General features: G+C 40.2%; 1 protein-coding gene across 2 annotated transcripts in view; it reads right to left on the reverse strand.

Moving 5' to 3' along the window:
• Positions 1-19,685, reverse strand: part of LOC136825001 (uncharacterized) — a 41,712-nt gene that overhangs the window by 6,147 nt on the left and 15,880 nt on the right. For both annotated transcript variants that reach the window (XM_067080998.1, XM_067080997.1), the window contains 3 exons: positions 11,610-11,718; positions 10,820-10,936; positions 9,917-10,026 (listed from right to left, as the gene is read on the reverse strand). In XM_067080998.1, coding sequence (XP_066937099.1) covers positions 9,917-10,026; positions 10,820-10,936; positions 11,610-11,703 — 321 coding nt within the window. In that variant the 5' untranslated portion in view covers positions 11,704-11,718. The remainder of the gene's footprint in view (positions 1-9,916; positions 10,027-10,819; positions 10,937-11,609; positions 11,719-19,685) is intronic.

The raw sequence follows: 19,685 nt of genomic DNA on the forward strand, positions 1-19,685 counted from the left end.
GAACATTACAATATATACAACTCATTATATTCTAACTCAGCAGTTGACTATACAGGATGGTGAAAGGGTATTAAGTTGTTTTTTACATGAGATGAGTTCAGCCACAGATTAAGTTTGTGTGGAAGTTGGATTTGATTAGTGGACATGGATAAGTTAATAGGGGAGGGGGCTATTACCAGCTTCTAGGTATATATTAGTTTTATCCTGTCGATGGAGATCATCCTCTTGTTTATTTAGATGTATTTTGGGTATTTAATCTTTGAATTCTAGGATGTGGGGTAGGGACCTTGGTATCAGAGGAGGCTTGTGAGTATTTCATAGAAAGACAAATCTACATGTACATAGATGATTTGGGAAGTATTGTTTCTTCAAATCCTTCTATGAGTGTCTGTCTATTTTTCAGTCTTAAATGGACTTTTTTGGTTGGCGGGGAAGAATTTGCATAGGGCATAAATGATTTTCTTCAGTTGCATTTAAAGGTGAAGTTCTTGGCAGGTTTTCCTAACCTATGTGGTATATTCACAATACAGTTAGGTGGTGGCATACTTTCTGTTGCCACATGTATGGGAACTTCTGCACGGCACTGACTTGAGTCTTGTCATCATGGTCCTGGTCCTGGTCCTGGTCATCTCTGACTTTGAAGATGGTGTGAGTGGTGGTCTGTGAGGCCTTGGAAGCCTCCAGTATCTTGTCTGCCTTCCTAAAGGATCCTTCATAAATATACCTTCAGTATTAAAGAGGGTAGCATGGATCTTGGTTGGCAGGTGGCAAAGTCATATTTTCCTCACCAACTTGACTTTCCTGGTCCTACCAGCAGTGATTTATCCCTTGTCAGAGTGTTTAGGAGGTCAAGGGACTGATGTTTCTTCTGAAATATATAAAGTAAAGGTCCACATTTCTCCAGGCTAAAGGTCATCATAGTTCTCCAGAACTATCCCAGTACATCCTGGGACATACTCATGATTGATCTCATGACCACTGTGAACATGGTTGTAATGGTTGCACGCTTGTGCATGGTACTAGCCTTTTCTGTTTGCTACTGAAGTCCATGTTGAAGCATGCACGGCCAAAGGTCAACCCAGGCTGTGCACCACTTGTTACTACTTCCCACAGGCAGTATGCATTCCTTCTCCCCTTGATTGGGCACTAGGTCAGTCTGTCTGGTTCACCTTCTTTTTCAGGATACAAGGGTGACTTTGAGTCTGGGATACATTCTGGACATATTTCACGATCCTCTAAACATGGGCAGGGTCAGGCCACTGTGTCTCCCACAACTTTGGTAGCAGATCGAACTAATGCTGCCTTGATTTCTGCTTCACTTGATGGTCTCTTGGCCATAGAATCCATGCAAGCTGAGTTGGAGAGGCAATATTGTGAGGCCACCGAGTCCATTTGTGAGCACAGCAGTCTTAGGGATACAATCAGGGCTACCCCTCAAGCACCTGATGTCCTCCATCAAGTGCACCTTGGGTTTTGCCCCAGAGTCTGCGTTGTCTTTCCAGCTGCCTCAGCCATTGCTTGCACAAGGTTATGGCCAAGAGCAATCTCGCACTTAGGAGTGCATCAATTCTGGGCTACTCATTACTCTTTCCAAAAAGTAAGGTTTAGCTGTGGCAGAAAAATATAGGGTACTAATCCAAGCCTTTTTGGATGGGTATGCCATCAACACCAGACTTTAGCAAAGGTCAGATCCCCTTCAAGCCTTGATTGGGTTCCCACCATTCTTGCTCCTCAGGGAAGAATCAGAAGTCTTTCAACCATTCAGGTCTTCCACCAAGGCTTCAACCTGTAAGCAAATCTTCAGGAATTAGAGAAGGCACTGATGCCATCAATCCTTTTCTCTCTCTCTATCTATCTCTCTCTACCTCTCTCTCTCTCTCATTGCTACAAGTACTGGGATACCTGTCACACCACCAGGCAATGTGGCAGTGACAAGGATGGAGCCTAAGGTAATTTGTCTCATTTTTGGATGGCTCTAGATTCGTTTCAACGACTTGTGTCCTTTTCCTCGTAGGATGTTCTCCAGGATCATCCAAATTTCTTTCTCTGTTAGGGAGATACAGACAATGCATCAGAATGACACACTGGAGGATGAATATGACTGTCCTCCAGGCTTCTACAGTCATTGTTCCTTGGAGAAGTCAAGAGGGGGTTGGAGAATATCAGCCATCAACTTATCCTCACTGAATGAGTTTGTCCGTCAAATTCCATTCACAATAGAACCCCAGGTTCTGAATTGACTTCTTGAAAAGTGGGCACATTTATGTTTATGATAACTAAGGAATGCATATTTTAAGATACCCAATCATCAGGACTCTCAGAAACATACATTCCATGTTTGCACATTGGGTTTTTGTCTGGGCCCATACATTTTGGATCCATCAACAACAGCACATCAATGATCAACTGATTCAAACATTCTCTGAATGAGTTCTGGTATCAAGACTGGCCTCTCAACTTTTAATGATCTAAAAGGTCATGATAAACAGGGAGAAGCTTGATCTATTACTTGAACTGCTGATGAAGTACTTGGACATGCTAATTAATATAACCATGGTGACCTAGTTACCTTTGGAAAATCAACCTCCATTACCTGTCATCTATGGAGAAACCTGTTCCCCATGGGAACCTGTGTTCATTTCACTGAAGCCTGAGGCAACACTGGTCATATGCTGTTGATCCTCCAATACCACCTCTTCTGCTGAACAGGGAAGTGATGAATGATCTCACTCGGCAGTTAGGTAACAGGGGCTGCACTGTGGGAGATATGTTGAAGTCCTTAGCAGATGTGCATCTGTTCACAGATACATTGAAGGAAAAATAGTGTACACACCTGAACACTTCATTTGTCTTGAGTGTCTGGACTTCAGAAGAATCTCACCTATGTATCTAAGTTCCCAAGATTAGCATAGCACTTTAAGCACTACAAGTAGCTGATTGGACACTTGACCGTATTCACGAGTGACAACACAGCCAATGCAATTTATGTTAACAAGCAAGGGAGGACAGTTTCCCTCTCCTTCTGCTGGCTGAAATGGCAGGTGCACAAATGAGGGGTTCACCATGCCCTTGAACTTCACAAGATACACCCCAGGTCTTTAGACTGTATTGGTTGCTTAAATTAGCCACCAGGGCAAAGCCATTTGGGTAGGAGATTGGGCTTTTCCCAGTTTCAAGAGAAGCCAGTCTCAATCATGGAGCAATTGCATTTCAGAAGATATCAGGATCACCCAATTTTGTAGGTCCTGTTATAGGAAGATCCTTAGTGAATAGGATCAGACCATCATTTAGCAAGATGCATTTGGCTCCTGGTCGGGTGGAGCTTGGGCAGCTACACAACATGTTGATCATCCACTGCAGATTATAAGGATGTAGAGTCTCAGCACTTGTGGGATGTCCCTCAGGTAGAAAGAGGTAAGGATGGTTTGGTGATGCCATCAATTGCTCTCTATACCCTTGAAACTGAGAAGCTCCTCTTGACTCATTTGCCCTCTGTACATTTAACACCAAGAAGCTCCTCTTACATGGTAAGCAGGGGGCAATTCCCCTTGACTTCAGTGAGCTCTTACCAAAGGTATAGAGTTGTTTTCTTCATCCGATGGCTTGTATGCCCACTTGATGACCTCCCAAACCAAAGGAGACAGTGTTCTTGGACACAGCAGCATCTCATCTAGGTGGTCATCTATAACAGGGCTGCTCACTATGGTTTATACACCTGGCCCCCTAGCCATGAGAAAATTTCAAAGTCAATAGGAAGAAATAAGACATTGGGGGCCATAGGAAGTTTTTAGGTTAAATTCATATACTTTTGTTACTTTGTGATTATTATTTGTATTGGGAATAACTTAATATCAAGACACATGTTACAACACACAATATACCGAAGAAAATTTACATAGATTTTTCCAAGCTGCTTCTTAGTATGGTCTATAAATGGATTTCTAATTTTCATGAGAATATTTGCGAGTGTTATAAATAAAATTTTTATCAAAGTTAAGAATTACAGCAATTTTTAGCTGAATAGGAATTTCGGGTCCATAGTTAAATATAAACTTCAACCATTGCTTTATCCACTTCTCAAGATATGGTAACTCAGGGCGCCACTAGAACCCAAGTTGGCTTACAGGGGGCTAAAGCTGTAAAAAAGTTGAGAAACTCTGACCTTTAAAATCTAGAAGGGATGTAATAGAAAAAGAGTTGGATTCTCATCAGGGACTGACAGGCTCTCAGTTTTGCTAGGAACTCAGGAACAAAGGAGAATGAGAAGGTTCCCCTTCCACTCAAGTGCTTCACAATGTAAAGATACTCTTTGCAGTGCACAGAGATAATCTTAACAATAACATCTCTGTCTGTAGAGACCCCAGGGACACATATGGCACCTGTGTCAGACAATGGGGGATGAGTCAAGTCACATGCCACCCAGGAAGCCTGAATGTACTTGTTGAGTAATGCTCCTGGAGACTATGGAGATCTCTTACCAAGACATGGAGGTCTAAGTGCCTCAGCAAGAGACCTGTAAGAGCTGAGCAGAAGGCCTTATAATAAAAAAAGAGAGAGCTTATCATGGAGGTAGACTTGAAACTATGATCTGCTAAAGGACACCAACTTTGGAAGGTAGCCCACTTTACCTAATAGACACCTATCATAAATCTCATTTATGGAAAATTTTTCCATTGCATCTGACAAATGCAGGCAGTCCTCGGTTAACGGCGATCTGGTTTTACAGCGCTTGTTTAATGACGAAAATCGGAATTTTCGGCCCCGAAAATCGACGATTTTCGCGTATCGGTGCCCATAATTGGGTATTGGCACCAATACATACCTAACAGAGGCATCGATAACCGAAAATTGGCGCTTTCCGGTGCTGATAAGCCCCAAAAATCGCTGAAAAAGCCCCGAAAATCGCCGATTTTCGGTTATCGGCGATTTTCGGTTATCATCACACCCTCAGAATGGAACCCCGCCGATAACCGGGGACTACCTGTGTCTGTCTCTCAGCAGAGATGGTGGATAGTCTCCAGTCATGTGCTGGTGGTACATCAGCGGATGTGGCAGTCAAAGCCTGACAGTTTAGAAACTCTTAGCATGGGGACAGCAAAAAATGACCAGAGTCACTTTAAGAATGTTAACGACCAGTACTTGGTTTATCAGTTGCCAAATAAGGAGAACGGTAGAAAATTCTAAATGTTGAGCTTGTCGTCACTGTATCAAAAGGCGTCTCCAAATGCAGCTAAGGGGTACAGCATTGGTGAACAGAAAGCTGTGAGCTGCTGTGTAGTAAACAGGTTGAGCACCAGTGGTTCAGAACCTTGACCAACTTTCCTGCTGCATGTGGTTTCTAAAATGTCAGATGAAAAATGACTGGTGTTTTATCCTCTTTTTATTTTTTTCTACCCAGCAGCCAATGGTTGTATGCTTGCTGGTTGGGCCAGGTGCAGTTTAGCTATGAAACAAAGCTTCTAAACTCTGACATTTGGTAGGGAGGGGTCAGGTGAAAGAATTTATCCAGATTTTGGTACTTTTCAAGCTGGTCTTCCTATTCCTATTCATATGGAACAAGCCTACAGGGGCCATTGAATTGATATTCAAACTTCCAAAGAATATGATATTCACTTTTAAAGATGGTAATAGGAAGTACAGAAATACAGAATCCAAAAAGAAGAGGCCAGTTACTAGAAATGAAAAAGTAATTAACAAATTAATAAATAAATAGATAAAAATATAAGTAAATTATAAAATACAACTCTTTGCTTGAACATTTGAGGCTCCAATTGCACAACATTCACAGGGAGACTATTCCACAGTCCATTGGTGTGAAGAATAAAGGACTTCTGGAACTCAGAAGTTCGACAGTAAGGCACATTTACTGCTTAATGTTTCCGCTGTTCATCAAATCTGGTTGCTCGTGGCAGGGAAAGATCAGGGACCAGCTGTCTGAGAGAGATAAAACTCTGGCATAGGCAGACATCCACACTGGAAAACTGTATTCTAGTAAAGTATGGACAAAAAATCTAAAACAAATTGCACTGATTTTATCACCATTAAGAATATACAAAGCCTTATGTACAATACCTTACCTCTGTGTGGCATTTGCTGACACTTTCATCAGATGTTTCTCAAAAGTAAGATGTGAGTCAAAAGTTACACCAAGTATAGTTAAAACTTTAAACTCATTTATCAGAGTTCAATCAACCAGAAAGGGAGGATGGGTTGGATAATCAGTACAAGCTCCACTAACCAATGGTGTTTTTGTTTTACTGGAGTTTAGCCTCATTCCCCAGCAACTATGCCATTCACTAATCCACTCCATGTCATGAATGAGACTAAGGTCAGCTTCATTTCTAATAAGTGGAGACATTACTAAACCCACAAGGACAGCATCATCGGCATACTGAACAATCTTGTTTTCCAGGCCAACAACCATATCACTTATATACACTAAAAATAACAATGGACTAAGGATACTACCCTGTGGAACCCCAGACTCAATACACTTTAGTTTGCTAAAGATCCCATTAACAGCAACTTACTGCTGCCTACCTGTAAGGAATTCTTGAAGTAATCCTAAAACATATCCATCCTTCCAAGATTCTGAAGTACATATAAACTGTAAGTGCCTTATGTTTACTAACTCAAAAGCACTCAAAACTTTATAAAGAATCTCTTACAAATGGCATGTCAAATCTAAAAGAGCATCACAGGTACCTAATTGTTTCCTATGTGCATATTGACTAGCAGTTCTTTGGATTCCACATACTTGTAAAATGGCTGAAAAATAAGTTTATCTGCAATTATGAAGAACACAGGGAGAAATCGGCTGGTAGTTACTGCAGTCTTCAGATATGTCACTCTTTGGAACAGGTGCTGTTTCATTAAGGTTGCACTCATCCACAAAGATACTAAGCTGTCTAAAAATGTACAAAATTTACTAATCTTGGGATACAACACACAAAAAACATTTTTATAAATGAAAGGAAGAAACTATCAGGATTTTCTCCACCCCAGCTTTCAAGATTTTCAAGAATCTTCATAACATCCCCAGAGCAAAATGCAAATTTTTAAAAAATAGATTCAGGATGACAAGTATCAAGAAGAGGAACATCCTCAGTTGACAGCTTAGCTTCAAAAGCTTGATGAAGCAGTTCAGCCTTTTCCTTAGGGCTAGTAACCAATCTACCATCATCTGTTAGTAGTGGTGGGAATGGAAGACAAGCCTAACAAAAAGATAGAAGATATCAGTTTGGTCCACCACACATGAAGCTGAATAATACATTCAAGATTCGTCATTCAGGAATTATTGTAATTTCTCTCAGCAATATAGTACATTCTAATTGCAGCACAGCAAGAGAAAACAAAAATGGTGCAATTTCCATGGAAAACCAAAGTTCTAATTTCCTTGGGCCTGGTTATCCTCATCACATATACCATGATGTACAGGCTGGTAGAAATGTTGTCCATTCCCAGCTCTAATATGTGACTGAAAGCTCTCCTCATGAGGAGTGAGTCTGTGTATAAAAGGCTTAAGATTTTACTCTTGTAGAAACTAAAAAGACGTTTAAAATTGCATTTCCTTAGTACACGAATCTAAATTGTTTATCAAGTTCTTTCCCTCTAACCCTGTTGCCAATGGAGTGATGCTGTTAACTGAGCGAGTGGGTGGTTACCCCACCATCTCACTCACCAGCTTCTAGTTAGCTACCTTGTTACAAGGGTTCACAACTGGACCAATTTTTGAGATTATCTCAAAAATTTGTGAAACTGAAAGGTTGTCAGATACTCTTACTTAAGAAGCTAAATTAATCTGCATTTGTTATCCATTTTGGTTCATTTGACTATGTGAGACTTCCTTTTCACTTACGTCATACCCCAGCCACATTCCAGCAATTGATCAAAGAGATCTCCAGGACCCAGAGGAAACTTATAGATACCTTGATGATATTCTCATTGTATCTGACACCTGGGAAAAACATTTGAGCGACCATTGCGCATTATTCACAGGATTCCAGAAAGTTTGCCCTAATGTTAACGTCTTAAAGTCCACTTTTGACAGAGCTCAGATGAAGTACCTTGGCCATGTGACAGAACTTTTCATTTAACTGAAGTGACCTTATTAAAATGCTTTGCTTAGCCAAATTTGTAGGACTATTTAACAGCTTTGAATCAGTTGGATTTAACACATTAGTGATGTGCTTAACCTAATGGGTGAGTTTGTCTCACAACTTTTTATGTCCTGGATTCAAGATAGTAAGTGTTGAACCAATCCTGAAGTGTAAACCTACTGATCGGCATTCCATGTGACTGAATGTGTTCAAATGCTGTGCTTAGCTTAAAAAAGATTTTACAATTTTGTATCCAATTAGATTAAATTTTTTAGTATTGTGCTTACCCGGACTGAATGTGTTAAGGTGCTACATTTAATCTGATGTGTAAGAGTGTTTGAAAGCTTTTTTATTACTTAGATTAAATTCCCTATAGCACTGTGCGTAGCCTTGTGGATGTCTTGTATAGCTCTTTACATAACTGAATTAAGCATATTAGATTGTGCTTAGTTTGATATGCTACCCCATTTAGCACAAAATTTATCAAAGTAGGTTAATCTCATCGAAGTTCAATGCTTTAGATGATGTGTGGTCATATTTAAAGCTTTTTTATCTAATTAGATAATTGGGCTAAGAATATTGAAGTTTTTTGCTTAGCTTGATGTGCAATCCAGTTTAACAGGTTTTACTGACTTGTATTAAGCATATTAAACTTATATGTATAATATGATGTGTGACCCCCTCTGACAGCTTTTCTTTTAATTGGATTGAGAAAATTCAAGCTTAGCTTTGATGTGTGACCCTGTTTAATAGCTTATTATCTAATCAGATAAAGTATAATAAAGTTCTGCTGTTAGTATGATGCTAAACCTTATTCGACACATTGGATTAAGCATATTAAAGTTGTATGATAATATGATGTGTGGCCGTATTTAATTTTTTTTATCAAAATTTATTAACTGTATTAAGGGTTTTATACTCGGACAGATGTGTGACTTTATTAAACAACCTTTTATCCTATTGGGTTGAACATGTCAAAGTTCTGTGTTTAGCATGAGATATCACCCTGTCTAACAGCTTTTCATCTAGTTGCATCAAGCGTATTAAACTTTAACACTTAGCATGATACAGGACTCTATTTAACAACTTTTATCAAGCTGGATCAAACTTATCATTTGACGGAGCTATTTAACAGCGTTTTTTTAAACAGGATTAAACACGTTAACACTCTCCTAATTTGATGTGTAACCCTATTTTTGTTTTCTTTCTAGTTGGATTGAGCATATTAAATTTGTTCTTAGTCTGATATGTGATGCAGTTTACCACCTTTATGTTTATATCCAGTGTAGGTTTATGTATAGTGTAAGAGTCCCTGTTTAACAGGTTTTCTTCCAGTTAGATTAAGCCTATGAATGCTTTATGCTTTGTCTGAATTGTGACCCTCTTGAACAGCATTTTATCATATATTACACATGATAAGGATATATATATATATATATATATATATATATATATATATATATATATATATATATATATATATATATATATATACAGTATAAAATACGACCTTATTTAACAAATTTTTTTATCTAATTGGGTTAATTATATTGAAGTGAATTACTTGGCCTGATGTGGGACCCCTTGAACAACTTTTATCAAAATGGATGAAATGCATTGAAGTGTGTCCACACTACATACATAGACATAACTAAAGTAGAAAGAGGTTTTTGTTACATAGACAGACAAAGCTCTCTCCATATAATTTCTTGACGAAGGATAGTGTACTTGGTTTTAGGTTTTCCCAGTTCAAAACCTAGTTTGTCGATACATAGTTAGGTATGTTGAATCAACAGTAAAATTAAATTCCTACTCACCGGTCTTGGAGGCAAAAAGTTGTAGTAGTTCCATCCGGGAGCTGCAATCAACGTAGTGTCACTTGGTTTGTGGAAGGCTGTGTTCAGTATTTCACATTCCATGCTTACTTCTGTGGGTAGATTGCTTGAAAACTTGATTTGTCGTATGCCTAGTAAGCTTACTTTGTGTGTGCTAATAAACTCGTTGTGTAATTTGCTTCGTAAGGTTTCTTTGGAATGCTATAGTACTGATTAAAATTAGGAACTAATTTTGTTAATTCATAGATTTTCCTTGTATTTCAGATCTTATATCTTTTCTCTTTTAATGGCTAACGAGCCTGAGCTGACAAATCCAAGAAAAGTTCACATTTTACTGACAAATGGATGATCAAATATTATTTTCACATTATGTTTTAAGGGTGATTCACAGAAATGAGATCCCTTTCCTGAGACACAGTCTTACAAATATCAACTAGCACTCCCTAACTGACAAACTGCCTTGTGGTTTGACATCTTGAAATTTGTGACTGTTCTACTCTAAGGTTTTTTCAACTTTACATGAAACATAAAACTTTACCGATTAGCCCTGGACTTTGTTATATCATTGTGTATTCTCACTTTTGGCAAACTATGTTTTTGAGATTTGTGAGTCAAATGAAGTTGCAACTTTCTGATTAGTCTTAACACAGTTGTATACATAATAACAATAGTCCAAACACGCTATCAAACAAAAGCAGTTTAAAATAGATTATTTTGTCTTTTGTAAAATATTGTGCAAATAATAGAAAACAGAAATTTCTAAATTACTGTATATTTTATTCCTTTCTGAAAGCGCACGAATGTGTCCTTGAACTACCCATATCAGAGCGAAATATTTGCTGTCCAACTACTTTCCATCAAAAAAATAATCACCACCATACTTACTGTTGTGATTGAAAGAAATGCAGTCTTGCCTGGTGTGACACAACATCCCGCAAGCTACTCTTGATATCTTCAGAGAAACCAGCACTGATCCTTGTAGTGTGTAGCGATGGTCCTTCTCTAAGGAGGTGAAAGAAGAAGCTTTATTGCCTGTTAGAAGGGAAACAAAATCACAGGGGCAAAGTGTCACCTTACTTTACAAGAAGCTTATGAAAAAGAAATATCTTTCCTAACTTGTTAGAGGGAAAGCAAAGTTATCACTTTGCGCGACAGTTTATATAGTTCATAATATTTGCAAGGCAATATGGTAGAGATTAAAATATAATAAAAATAAAAGTATAAATAAGAGAAGAAAAATGAGAAAAAAAGTGTCTTTCCTAACTTGTTAGAGGAAAAGCAGTTATCACTTTGCTCGACAATTTATATAGTTCATAACATTTGCAAGAAAATATGATTGTCAATAAAAAATAAGAATATGAACAATAGAATAATATATAAATAAAAGTATATCACTAAATTTAGGAAAGAGAAAAATTCTCCTTCATAGATTTCGTCTTAGTGTTGACAATTTAGAGATACATATGGTATTTTTTCCCAAGCAAGCTTGCAGATGTTATCTGAAGAGTCATTTGCGTGTTTAGTATACACCATTAATTGTCATCAGAAATATCTAGAAATACTTTTGACTGTTATTCGAGTTTTTAACATTTAATGACCGCCTTCTTGGTGACACAAACACTCGTGAGCCTTACAACCAGTCAGTGAATCTAAGTTCACAAGAAATCTCCCTTACCTCTCAACTTCCATATTGCTTCGGTGATTTCTCCACGAATGCTGAGCAGGAATCCTGAAGCTAGAAATAATGCTAGTAACCTGATGGATTTCATAGTGGAATTCACACTCTGAAACGAGAGAAATTTTTGGTTAGAATTTACATTATTCGTGGGGCTTTTAGCCAAAGTTTGTTTAATATGAAAAGTTCCTTCAGTTTACATTAACATAGGACATTTTACAACGATCCCAGTTTATTGCGCTATCTTTTGTGCACAGCTGCCAGTATTATTTGCAATAACGCTTTATTGACAACTACCCACATTCTACGTTATTAATGATGCCTTGAACGAATTCAAGAATGATTTATCATGATTGCTCTCTGGTTATTAAAATGGAGGCATGCCTACACTCAAAAACAGCCTAAAATGAGGTCGGATTACAAAACATTTCTATGCAATACAGATGTTCTTACTATCTTGAAATGACACTATGCATGTATTGCCAGAAAGACAGCCTATTGTTAATCATAATATTTTCAAGTCTCAGCCAACCGATGGGGATCAGCTATTATGTTAGGTGCCGTATCCTACGGAAGGTAACGGAAACGATTGCAAAATGAAAACTTCGATTTCATGTATCTTTTCATTTGAAGTTTTCCTTTGGTTTTCTAATGCTTCAGTGTGTCTAGAAAAGGCATTCTTTGGAAGTACTCTGTGCAAGTCCATAACCTTATTACCACGTTTTGTAAGAGTGGATGCTTGACATGAATAATACAGGATAAATGATAACAACAGACAATGTCTCGGTATAAAGAAAGTTTCAATGGTAACGTGTTGAAAAAATAAGCTCTCATATTTGAATTTTGAGCTAATTCTAACAGTTCATTGTCTCTATCATATAAGTTCACAGCCTTGTCTCGGGAGGGTTATTATCATGAGAGTAATTATAGTAGTAATGGGCAATGCTAGGATGTAAAGAAACTGTCTGTAGTCTCAAAACAAAGAGAAAAATACAGGTTGGATCAGAGCTGAATCGCTGCAATTAATGAATTTAGACCCTCAAATGGTACACAGATTTGAGTTTTATCTTCATAGGAAATTTAGTGGAGCATCTTAATGTGATTTTTGGCCAGAATTGTTCATTTGATGATACAAGCATGAAATTTGGTATGAGTATACTCTATACGTCACCTTTTGAGAAAAAGTGCTAGCTATCAAAAATTCCAGTATGGCCGCCATTTTTTTCAAGATGGCCGCCAGCACACCAAAAACAACCATAAACCATAAAAACGCTTGGTCTATTCATTTATTTCAACTTTGATACTAAAACAGGCTGCTATTGAAGCAAAGGCAAAGAGATAAGCTCTTTCTGTCTATTAATGTCCCAGCTGCAACCATGAAGCCGATCTTGCAGCCTGTCGACACTATTGTTACTGAGTAGGAATTGGCAGACAGCAACTAAGAGACTAGCAGGACGGCACCAAAAACCAGTTACTAAGGTCATCCACAATACGAAAAATTGTTTGGAAACAAACTGCTTGCAAACAGTTTCTTGGAAACTGTTTGTAAACAGTTTGCAAACAGCTTGGAAAGTGTTTGCAAACAATGTTTCCTGTCCAGACCTCAGTTGTCGTCAGGATGCCTGCTGGTGCAGTAACCTCTGTATTTTACTTGGCAGTTTTAATGCACTCGAGGAGGGACAAGAGAAAGAAGAAGAGATGGGTGAGGAAGTTTTTAGAAAGGAGCGTGTCATGCTGACTTCCTTCTGGCGTGTATGTATATGTACATATACATATGTATAAATATGAATGTTTAAGTGTATATATGCATTATATATACACATACACACACACACACACACACACACACATATATATATATATACGTACATTATACATGTGTATAGATACATATACTCACAGAAACACTAAATGTTTTCCATTCTGGATGGGAAACAAATATACGGTAAAAAGTGTTTGCAAACTGTTTGCAAACAGTTTGCAAACAGTTTGCAAACTTTGTTTCCAAACAATTTCCAAACTGTTTGCAAACTGTTTCCAAACTGTTTGCAAACAGTTTGCAAACTTTGTTTCCAAACGGAAGATTTTACCACCAAAAACCAGTTGCTTTGGGCAGGTGAAGCACAATATCAGAGTAGAGACTATTCATATATGAATAGGAAAGCTCTAAAATTAAACTATGGAAGTAGAGCCAAGAGAGTGTCTGTTGCTCACTACCAGGGCACACTAGTGATGGACACTGCTGTGAAACTCAGCATGGGATTCAGTATCAGCTAAACTGCAAGTTTAGTATCCAAAATGCTATCTGGTCAGACCTAAAGAAATTAGATAGCTGCACCTGAACTAACAAGATGTGCCAGCGCGGGAGTCAAGCCAAGGATGATGGGGGCTTTATCGTTATCCAGATGGTGTACAGATTGCATGGGATTTAAACGATATTGGATGAATGGTCGAGTTAGATGTAGGGCGACAGGTTGAACCTAATTGTATCCCACACACAAAAGTGAGCAAAGGTGATAAAAGGATAAATCCTCAGCCAGCTCTACTAAAGTTCAAAGTATCTTATCATGAATGCCAAACCAAAAATGCAAATTGACTGCAGTAAATGTTGTCTTTGTCAAGAAGACAAAAGTGATGAAACACTAATTTCACCTCTCAGCTTATTTCAGAGGAAACAGGACTCTGCTGGATATGTTAATCTTGCAAAAAAGTAACATTGATTCATGCTCTTATTGCTATGCCAATGTCATTTGATCCAGCACGGTTAGATGATGGAGAAGGCATGGAAACTACATTGTTACGAAATAAAGCAAAATATTATAACAGCTGCAGCCTTTTGTTTAATAATACCAAATTGAAAAGAGGGCTACTAGGATCTGGCATAGAATTTTCAGGTGCTCCTCCCAAGTGTTTGCATATATCACTATGTTGTCGGGTAGACAACATAGATTTTGATACCCTCTGCGATTTTATTCATAAGTTTCTGAAAGCAACTTGGGGCATTCTTTAAACCAAACAGCATGACTTTATACTGATAAAGACCCTTGGGAGTTATGAAAGCAGTCAGTGGGCACAACTTCTCTGATAAAGGTACCCCCAATATCCCTTCACAAGATCTATTTTGCTCAAGTATCGAGCACTCCCAAGACTGCCTAGGCAGACCTCGATCCTTGGGAGGGGGTAAGGATCAGGCTGTGTGACCTTGTTAAGTTTTCTGTAATCAATACAGAGCCTATCTCCCCCTTCTTTCTTGGGAACTAAGACGACAGGTGATGACCATGTGCTTTCACTGCGCTCAATCAAGCCGAGCTGGAGCTGAAGCTTGACTTGTTCCTCAGTTCTCTTGGCCTTTTTGGGACTGACCTTATAGTAGCCCATAGCTATCATTCAGACACCCTCAGGAACTTTTATGCTATGCTTGGTCTCGGCCGTGCATCCGAGCTTGTCTTGGGTGACATCTGGGTATTCATTCAGGAATTGACACACCTCAAGCGCTTGATGTCATCCAATCCCAGGGTGATAACTTCGAGGCGGCGCAGGATGAGGATGGTGGCACTGCAGACAGAGTGCCAACTATAGCACCTGAAGTTAATGGAGGATCTTTGGTTTTCCTTTCTTTGCGGGGAATGTACGGCTTTAACAAATTAATATGGAGCCACTAGGACCTCCTTTTGCTGCAGTTCACCAGGTAGTTCAGGTCCCCTCATTTTCCCAGGACCTTATGAGGATGAGGACCGACTCGCTGATATCGAAGGAATGAGTTCTTTAGTCACAGCTTCATTTGCTTGGGCTATTCCCCAGGCAGCTCAGAGTTTCTGCTGGATCTTCGGGAGATCTGACACCCATTCGCCTGTGGTGGGATCAGCCCAGGCCTCGTTCAGAATGTTGAGGGGGCCTGGATAGAATGCACATAGAGCAGCTCGAAGGGACTGTATCCCAGAGTTTCTGCTCGCTGAATGGCAAAGAGGATGTAGGGGAGGTTCTCCCTAATTTATTCCTTCCTCGTGACCAAGCTTGGATAGAGTAGACTTCAGGGTCTGGAGGAAACATTCTGTGATCCCCTGGCTTTCCAGACGGTATGGCGTAGAATGAATTTGTTTGACACTATGGCTTGCCGTGCTGTCAAGGAACTCCTGCAAAATAAAATGTCGCCCTTGGTCAGTCTGGATCGTTTCAGGAAATCTGAAGCAACAAAATAATTGAATGAGGGCTTTCGCTGCATTCTTGGAGCTTTCGCTCCATACGGGTATGGCTTTGGGGTATCTAGTAAACCGATCAATGATCATCAGGCAGTGACTGTTCCCAAACTTGCCTTTGATACACCCTACGGGCGTGAAATAGTCAACACAGACATCCTTGAAGGGGTTTCCTATTGATGGGATGTTTTTTACTGAGGCCTTAAGGATGACTTCATAGGGATTGCCAGTGATCTGGCATGTAGGACATGAGGCAATGAAGGCCTTAACTGCCTTGCGGAGGCTGGGCCAGTAAAACTTGCCCTTGATGGCTTGAGTGGTCCGGGCAGCACTGAAATGTCCACCAAGGTCTTCATGTGCCACATGTAGGAGATTAGGTTGTAGAGACGGCGGAACTACCATTAGCCGATGTAGGATGGAAGTGGGCTCCGTCCTTCCCCGGGAGACCCAGTAGAGTATTCCATCTTCAAGAAGGAAGAGGAAGTCATCCTTGACTAGGTCCTTGAACTCTTCCTCTGTAGTAGCTGCTTCTGAGCGGTGGTGCTGCAGGGTGGCGTCTTTGGTCTGCTCTTGAATGAGTTGTTCCTGGCTCAGAGAGGGAACTGATGCATCCGCTCCTGTGATTAGGAGGGCGACTGCAGATTCAGAAGTAGGTTCAACGTGAGGAGTGCCAGGCTGTTTGTGCAGCCAGGACACTTGTGCCAGGTTGATATCATCGGGAGGAGGGGTTATCATTAGGTAAAAGGTCTTCTTCCTCAGACGGTTCAGGAAACATAGCAGTCATACACCTGAGAGGGATTGTGGTGTCCCTCCATTGGACTAGATCTTGGCCCAAGAGCAGGGGCCGCCCAGCAGCGAGGGATTGGATGATGCCGAATAGGTGGTCTTTTTCATGACAGGGGTCACCAGTGGTGACTCGAAGGCAGACTGTAGGAAGATCTGTCACACTTCCATTCATCCAGCAGAGGTCATTCTTTCATCCTCACAAATAGTGGCATCGGGTGGCACTTCATTTCGTACAATGAGACTAACCTTGGCACCAGTATCTGTGACGTTCGGCAGTATCTGAGAGGGAGTGGAGCCATCTAGATTCAGCGATGGCTATAGCTTCGAGGCTTAACCACTCAGTGGGTTGTTTCGAGTGGACTGTGGTTTGAACTGCCTTGGGAGCAGTGTATCTCAGGCAGAACTTATAGTTCGCGGAGGCGTGGCCCATCTTGCCACAGTCTTTGCAAGTTGCTATGCTGAAATCTTTTTTGTCCTGCTCTGTGGTAGGTAGTGGGTTAGTCACTCTTCGCCCAGTGGCCCTGGGCGGGTTTGCTCTGAGTGGCACTGTTCTGGGGTTTAGCTGGTACCTTCTGTTGAAGTTCATCCTGTATACAGCACTGCTCTATGAGATGCCCTGGTTTCTTGCAATGCACACACACTGGTTTCTTCTGGGGTTGCCCATTTTTGAGTTGCTGCTAGATGAGGATGGTTGGTGTCCCAGATGTCGGCCCAACAACTTCACTTGGACACCGTTTTAGGAGCCTCATTGCATAGATGAGTAGCGAGCGCTGATGAGGCTTAGAACAGAAAGTCCTCGAGCTGGAAAAGTTTGAGGACATCCTCCACACTAGTGGCTTTGAGAGAGTCTAGCCATTGTTTTAAGGCTTGTGTCTTTTTGCAGATCCACTCTGGCCAGGTTTGGCCTGCTTCTTTGGCATTTTTCTCCACCGTTGCCTCCAATGGTTGGGAGTTATCTCAAAGGCTTTTATAATGGCTTGGCGGATGAGGGCGAGGTCTCCTTGGTCCTCGGGGCAGAGAGCATTGAACGCAATGGCACTTTTTCCCTCAAGGTGATTCTCCAGGATCAGGGACACTTCATCAGGGGAGGGCTTATAGGTCTTCAGGGCCTTTTTGACATGGGCAAGCCAGGCTTCAGGCTCAGCTTAGTCCCATTTTCTTATGAGGGAGCCTACACTGCTGAGGTCGAATGTGGAGAGGGCGTTGGTGTGTTGTGCATGCCTTGGGCTGCCATTGCAAGCTGATGAGACCTTTCTTTTTCCCTCTCTTCTCTTTCTTTCTCCTCCTGCCTTTCATTCTCCTTCTACTGCCTCTCTTTCTCCTTTTCCTGCCTCTCTGCCTCTTCTTGTTTCTCCTGAGCTATTCTTTCTTTCTTCTTCTCCTGCCTCTCTGCCTCCTCTTATTTCTCCTGAGCTAGTCTTTCTTTCTCCTGAGCTATTCTCTCTTTCTCCCTTTCTTCTTTGGCAGAGTTTAGCCTCTCTTGGACCCACTCCTTCAGGGCTAGGCCTTTCAGTTCCAATTCCTTCCCAGCCTCCATGTAGAACTTGAACTTGTCATTTTGCAGGGCTCTGGTGTTCTAAGACATCTTGAGATGGTGCTGAGAGGGGTGTGACCCTTGAATATGACAATAATGGATTAGGCACAAGGGAGTGGTCAGTGCGTTACGGACAAGTTTGAGTGTCCATGTTTCGGGTGATGTGGCACTGGCACTCAGTCTAATTTTGACCTGAGTGACCTAGAATTTTAGAATGAATGACTATATTTGTTCCTGGAAACTTAGGAACGTGCTAAAAGTGAAATATGTCTGAAAGGATTCAAAGTCGTGATGAACAGATTCAGTGTGTCTAAGACTCGAAGGATGTTCGTGATGAACGAATTCAATATGTCTGAATAAGACTCAAAGAATGTTCATGATGAATGAATTCAATATGTCTAAGACTCAAAGGATGTTCGAATGAGCAGACTCAGTAGGTCTAGAAAAGACTCAGGGATGTTCGATAGAACAGATTCGATATGTCTAAAAAAGATTCAGGGTGTTCGAACGAACAGATTCAGTAAGTCTAGAAAAGACTCAGGGTGTTTGAATGAATGGATTAAAAATGTCTAAAAAGACCCGGGTTTTTCTAATGAACGAATCCACTATGTCAAAAAAACTCAAGGTTGTTCTGAATGAGCAGATATAAGGTCTCGAAATGGACTTGGGTGTTCGATGTGAACAGATACACAGTCTTATATGGACTTAGATTTTTCTTCTAATGAATGTATATGAAGTCTCAGGTACTTAGAAGTAGCTCAAGGTTTAATGCAAGCCTAAATGAATGAATATGCAGAGATTTGCCGTAGCTAGCCGATGCGGTTAAAATAACCAGGCTTACATAGAATTGGATACTGTTAGTATGGTTTTGAATTTAACTTGATCAAACAAATGGTTATAAAATCCTATTGTTCTGGGCAAATAGGAAGCAGTAGCTTCTAAGTATACACAATTAAATGTGTGAATGATTGATTAGCTGGCTTCTCAGCCAAGGAAAAAATACATAAAATGTGATGTGGAAAAGATTGTGCTTATTTTGAAGTGCACGAAATTAAATGCAGTAGAATATGACGAGTACAAAAATCTTAAATCTACCATGCATGGGGAAAGTTACATTTGCTGAGATCATGTTAGCAAAAAGAAAGGAAATTATGTTACTGGACCTGTAGTTGGCATGTGATCGGTTTTGCCAAGACTGAGGGCTCCTCTTTAGTTTACTGGTTCAGAGTCACGTGCAACTGGGGTTGTTATGACGGGGTCGGCACATGCGCGGCCTTCTGAGTGAGGGAAACAGGAAACAAACAAAAAGGTTGTCTCAGCCAAATGAATGGGTATTGCACACCTGGGTGAGTGAAACCTTTTGGAAAATTTCCTCTCGACTGGGACAATGAATAATGGGAGTGGTCTCTTCACGGCGTATTTACTGAGAATTAACCTTAGTGGAATGGAATTTATCATATGCAGCATTTTATTGAGAAATTAAATAAGAGCAAATGCTAGACAAAAATTTTGGCTCATGCGGCCTTAACAAAACCCTACGCTGTTATAAAATTTACTCTG

This window comes from Macrobrachium rosenbergii, chromosome 36 (genome assembly GCF_040412425.1).
Source record: "Macrobrachium rosenbergii isolate ZJJX-2024 chromosome 36, ASM4041242v1, whole genome shotgun sequence".
Lineage (NCBI taxonomy): Eukaryota > Metazoa > Arthropoda > Malacostraca > Decapoda > Palaemonidae > Macrobrachium > Macrobrachium rosenbergii.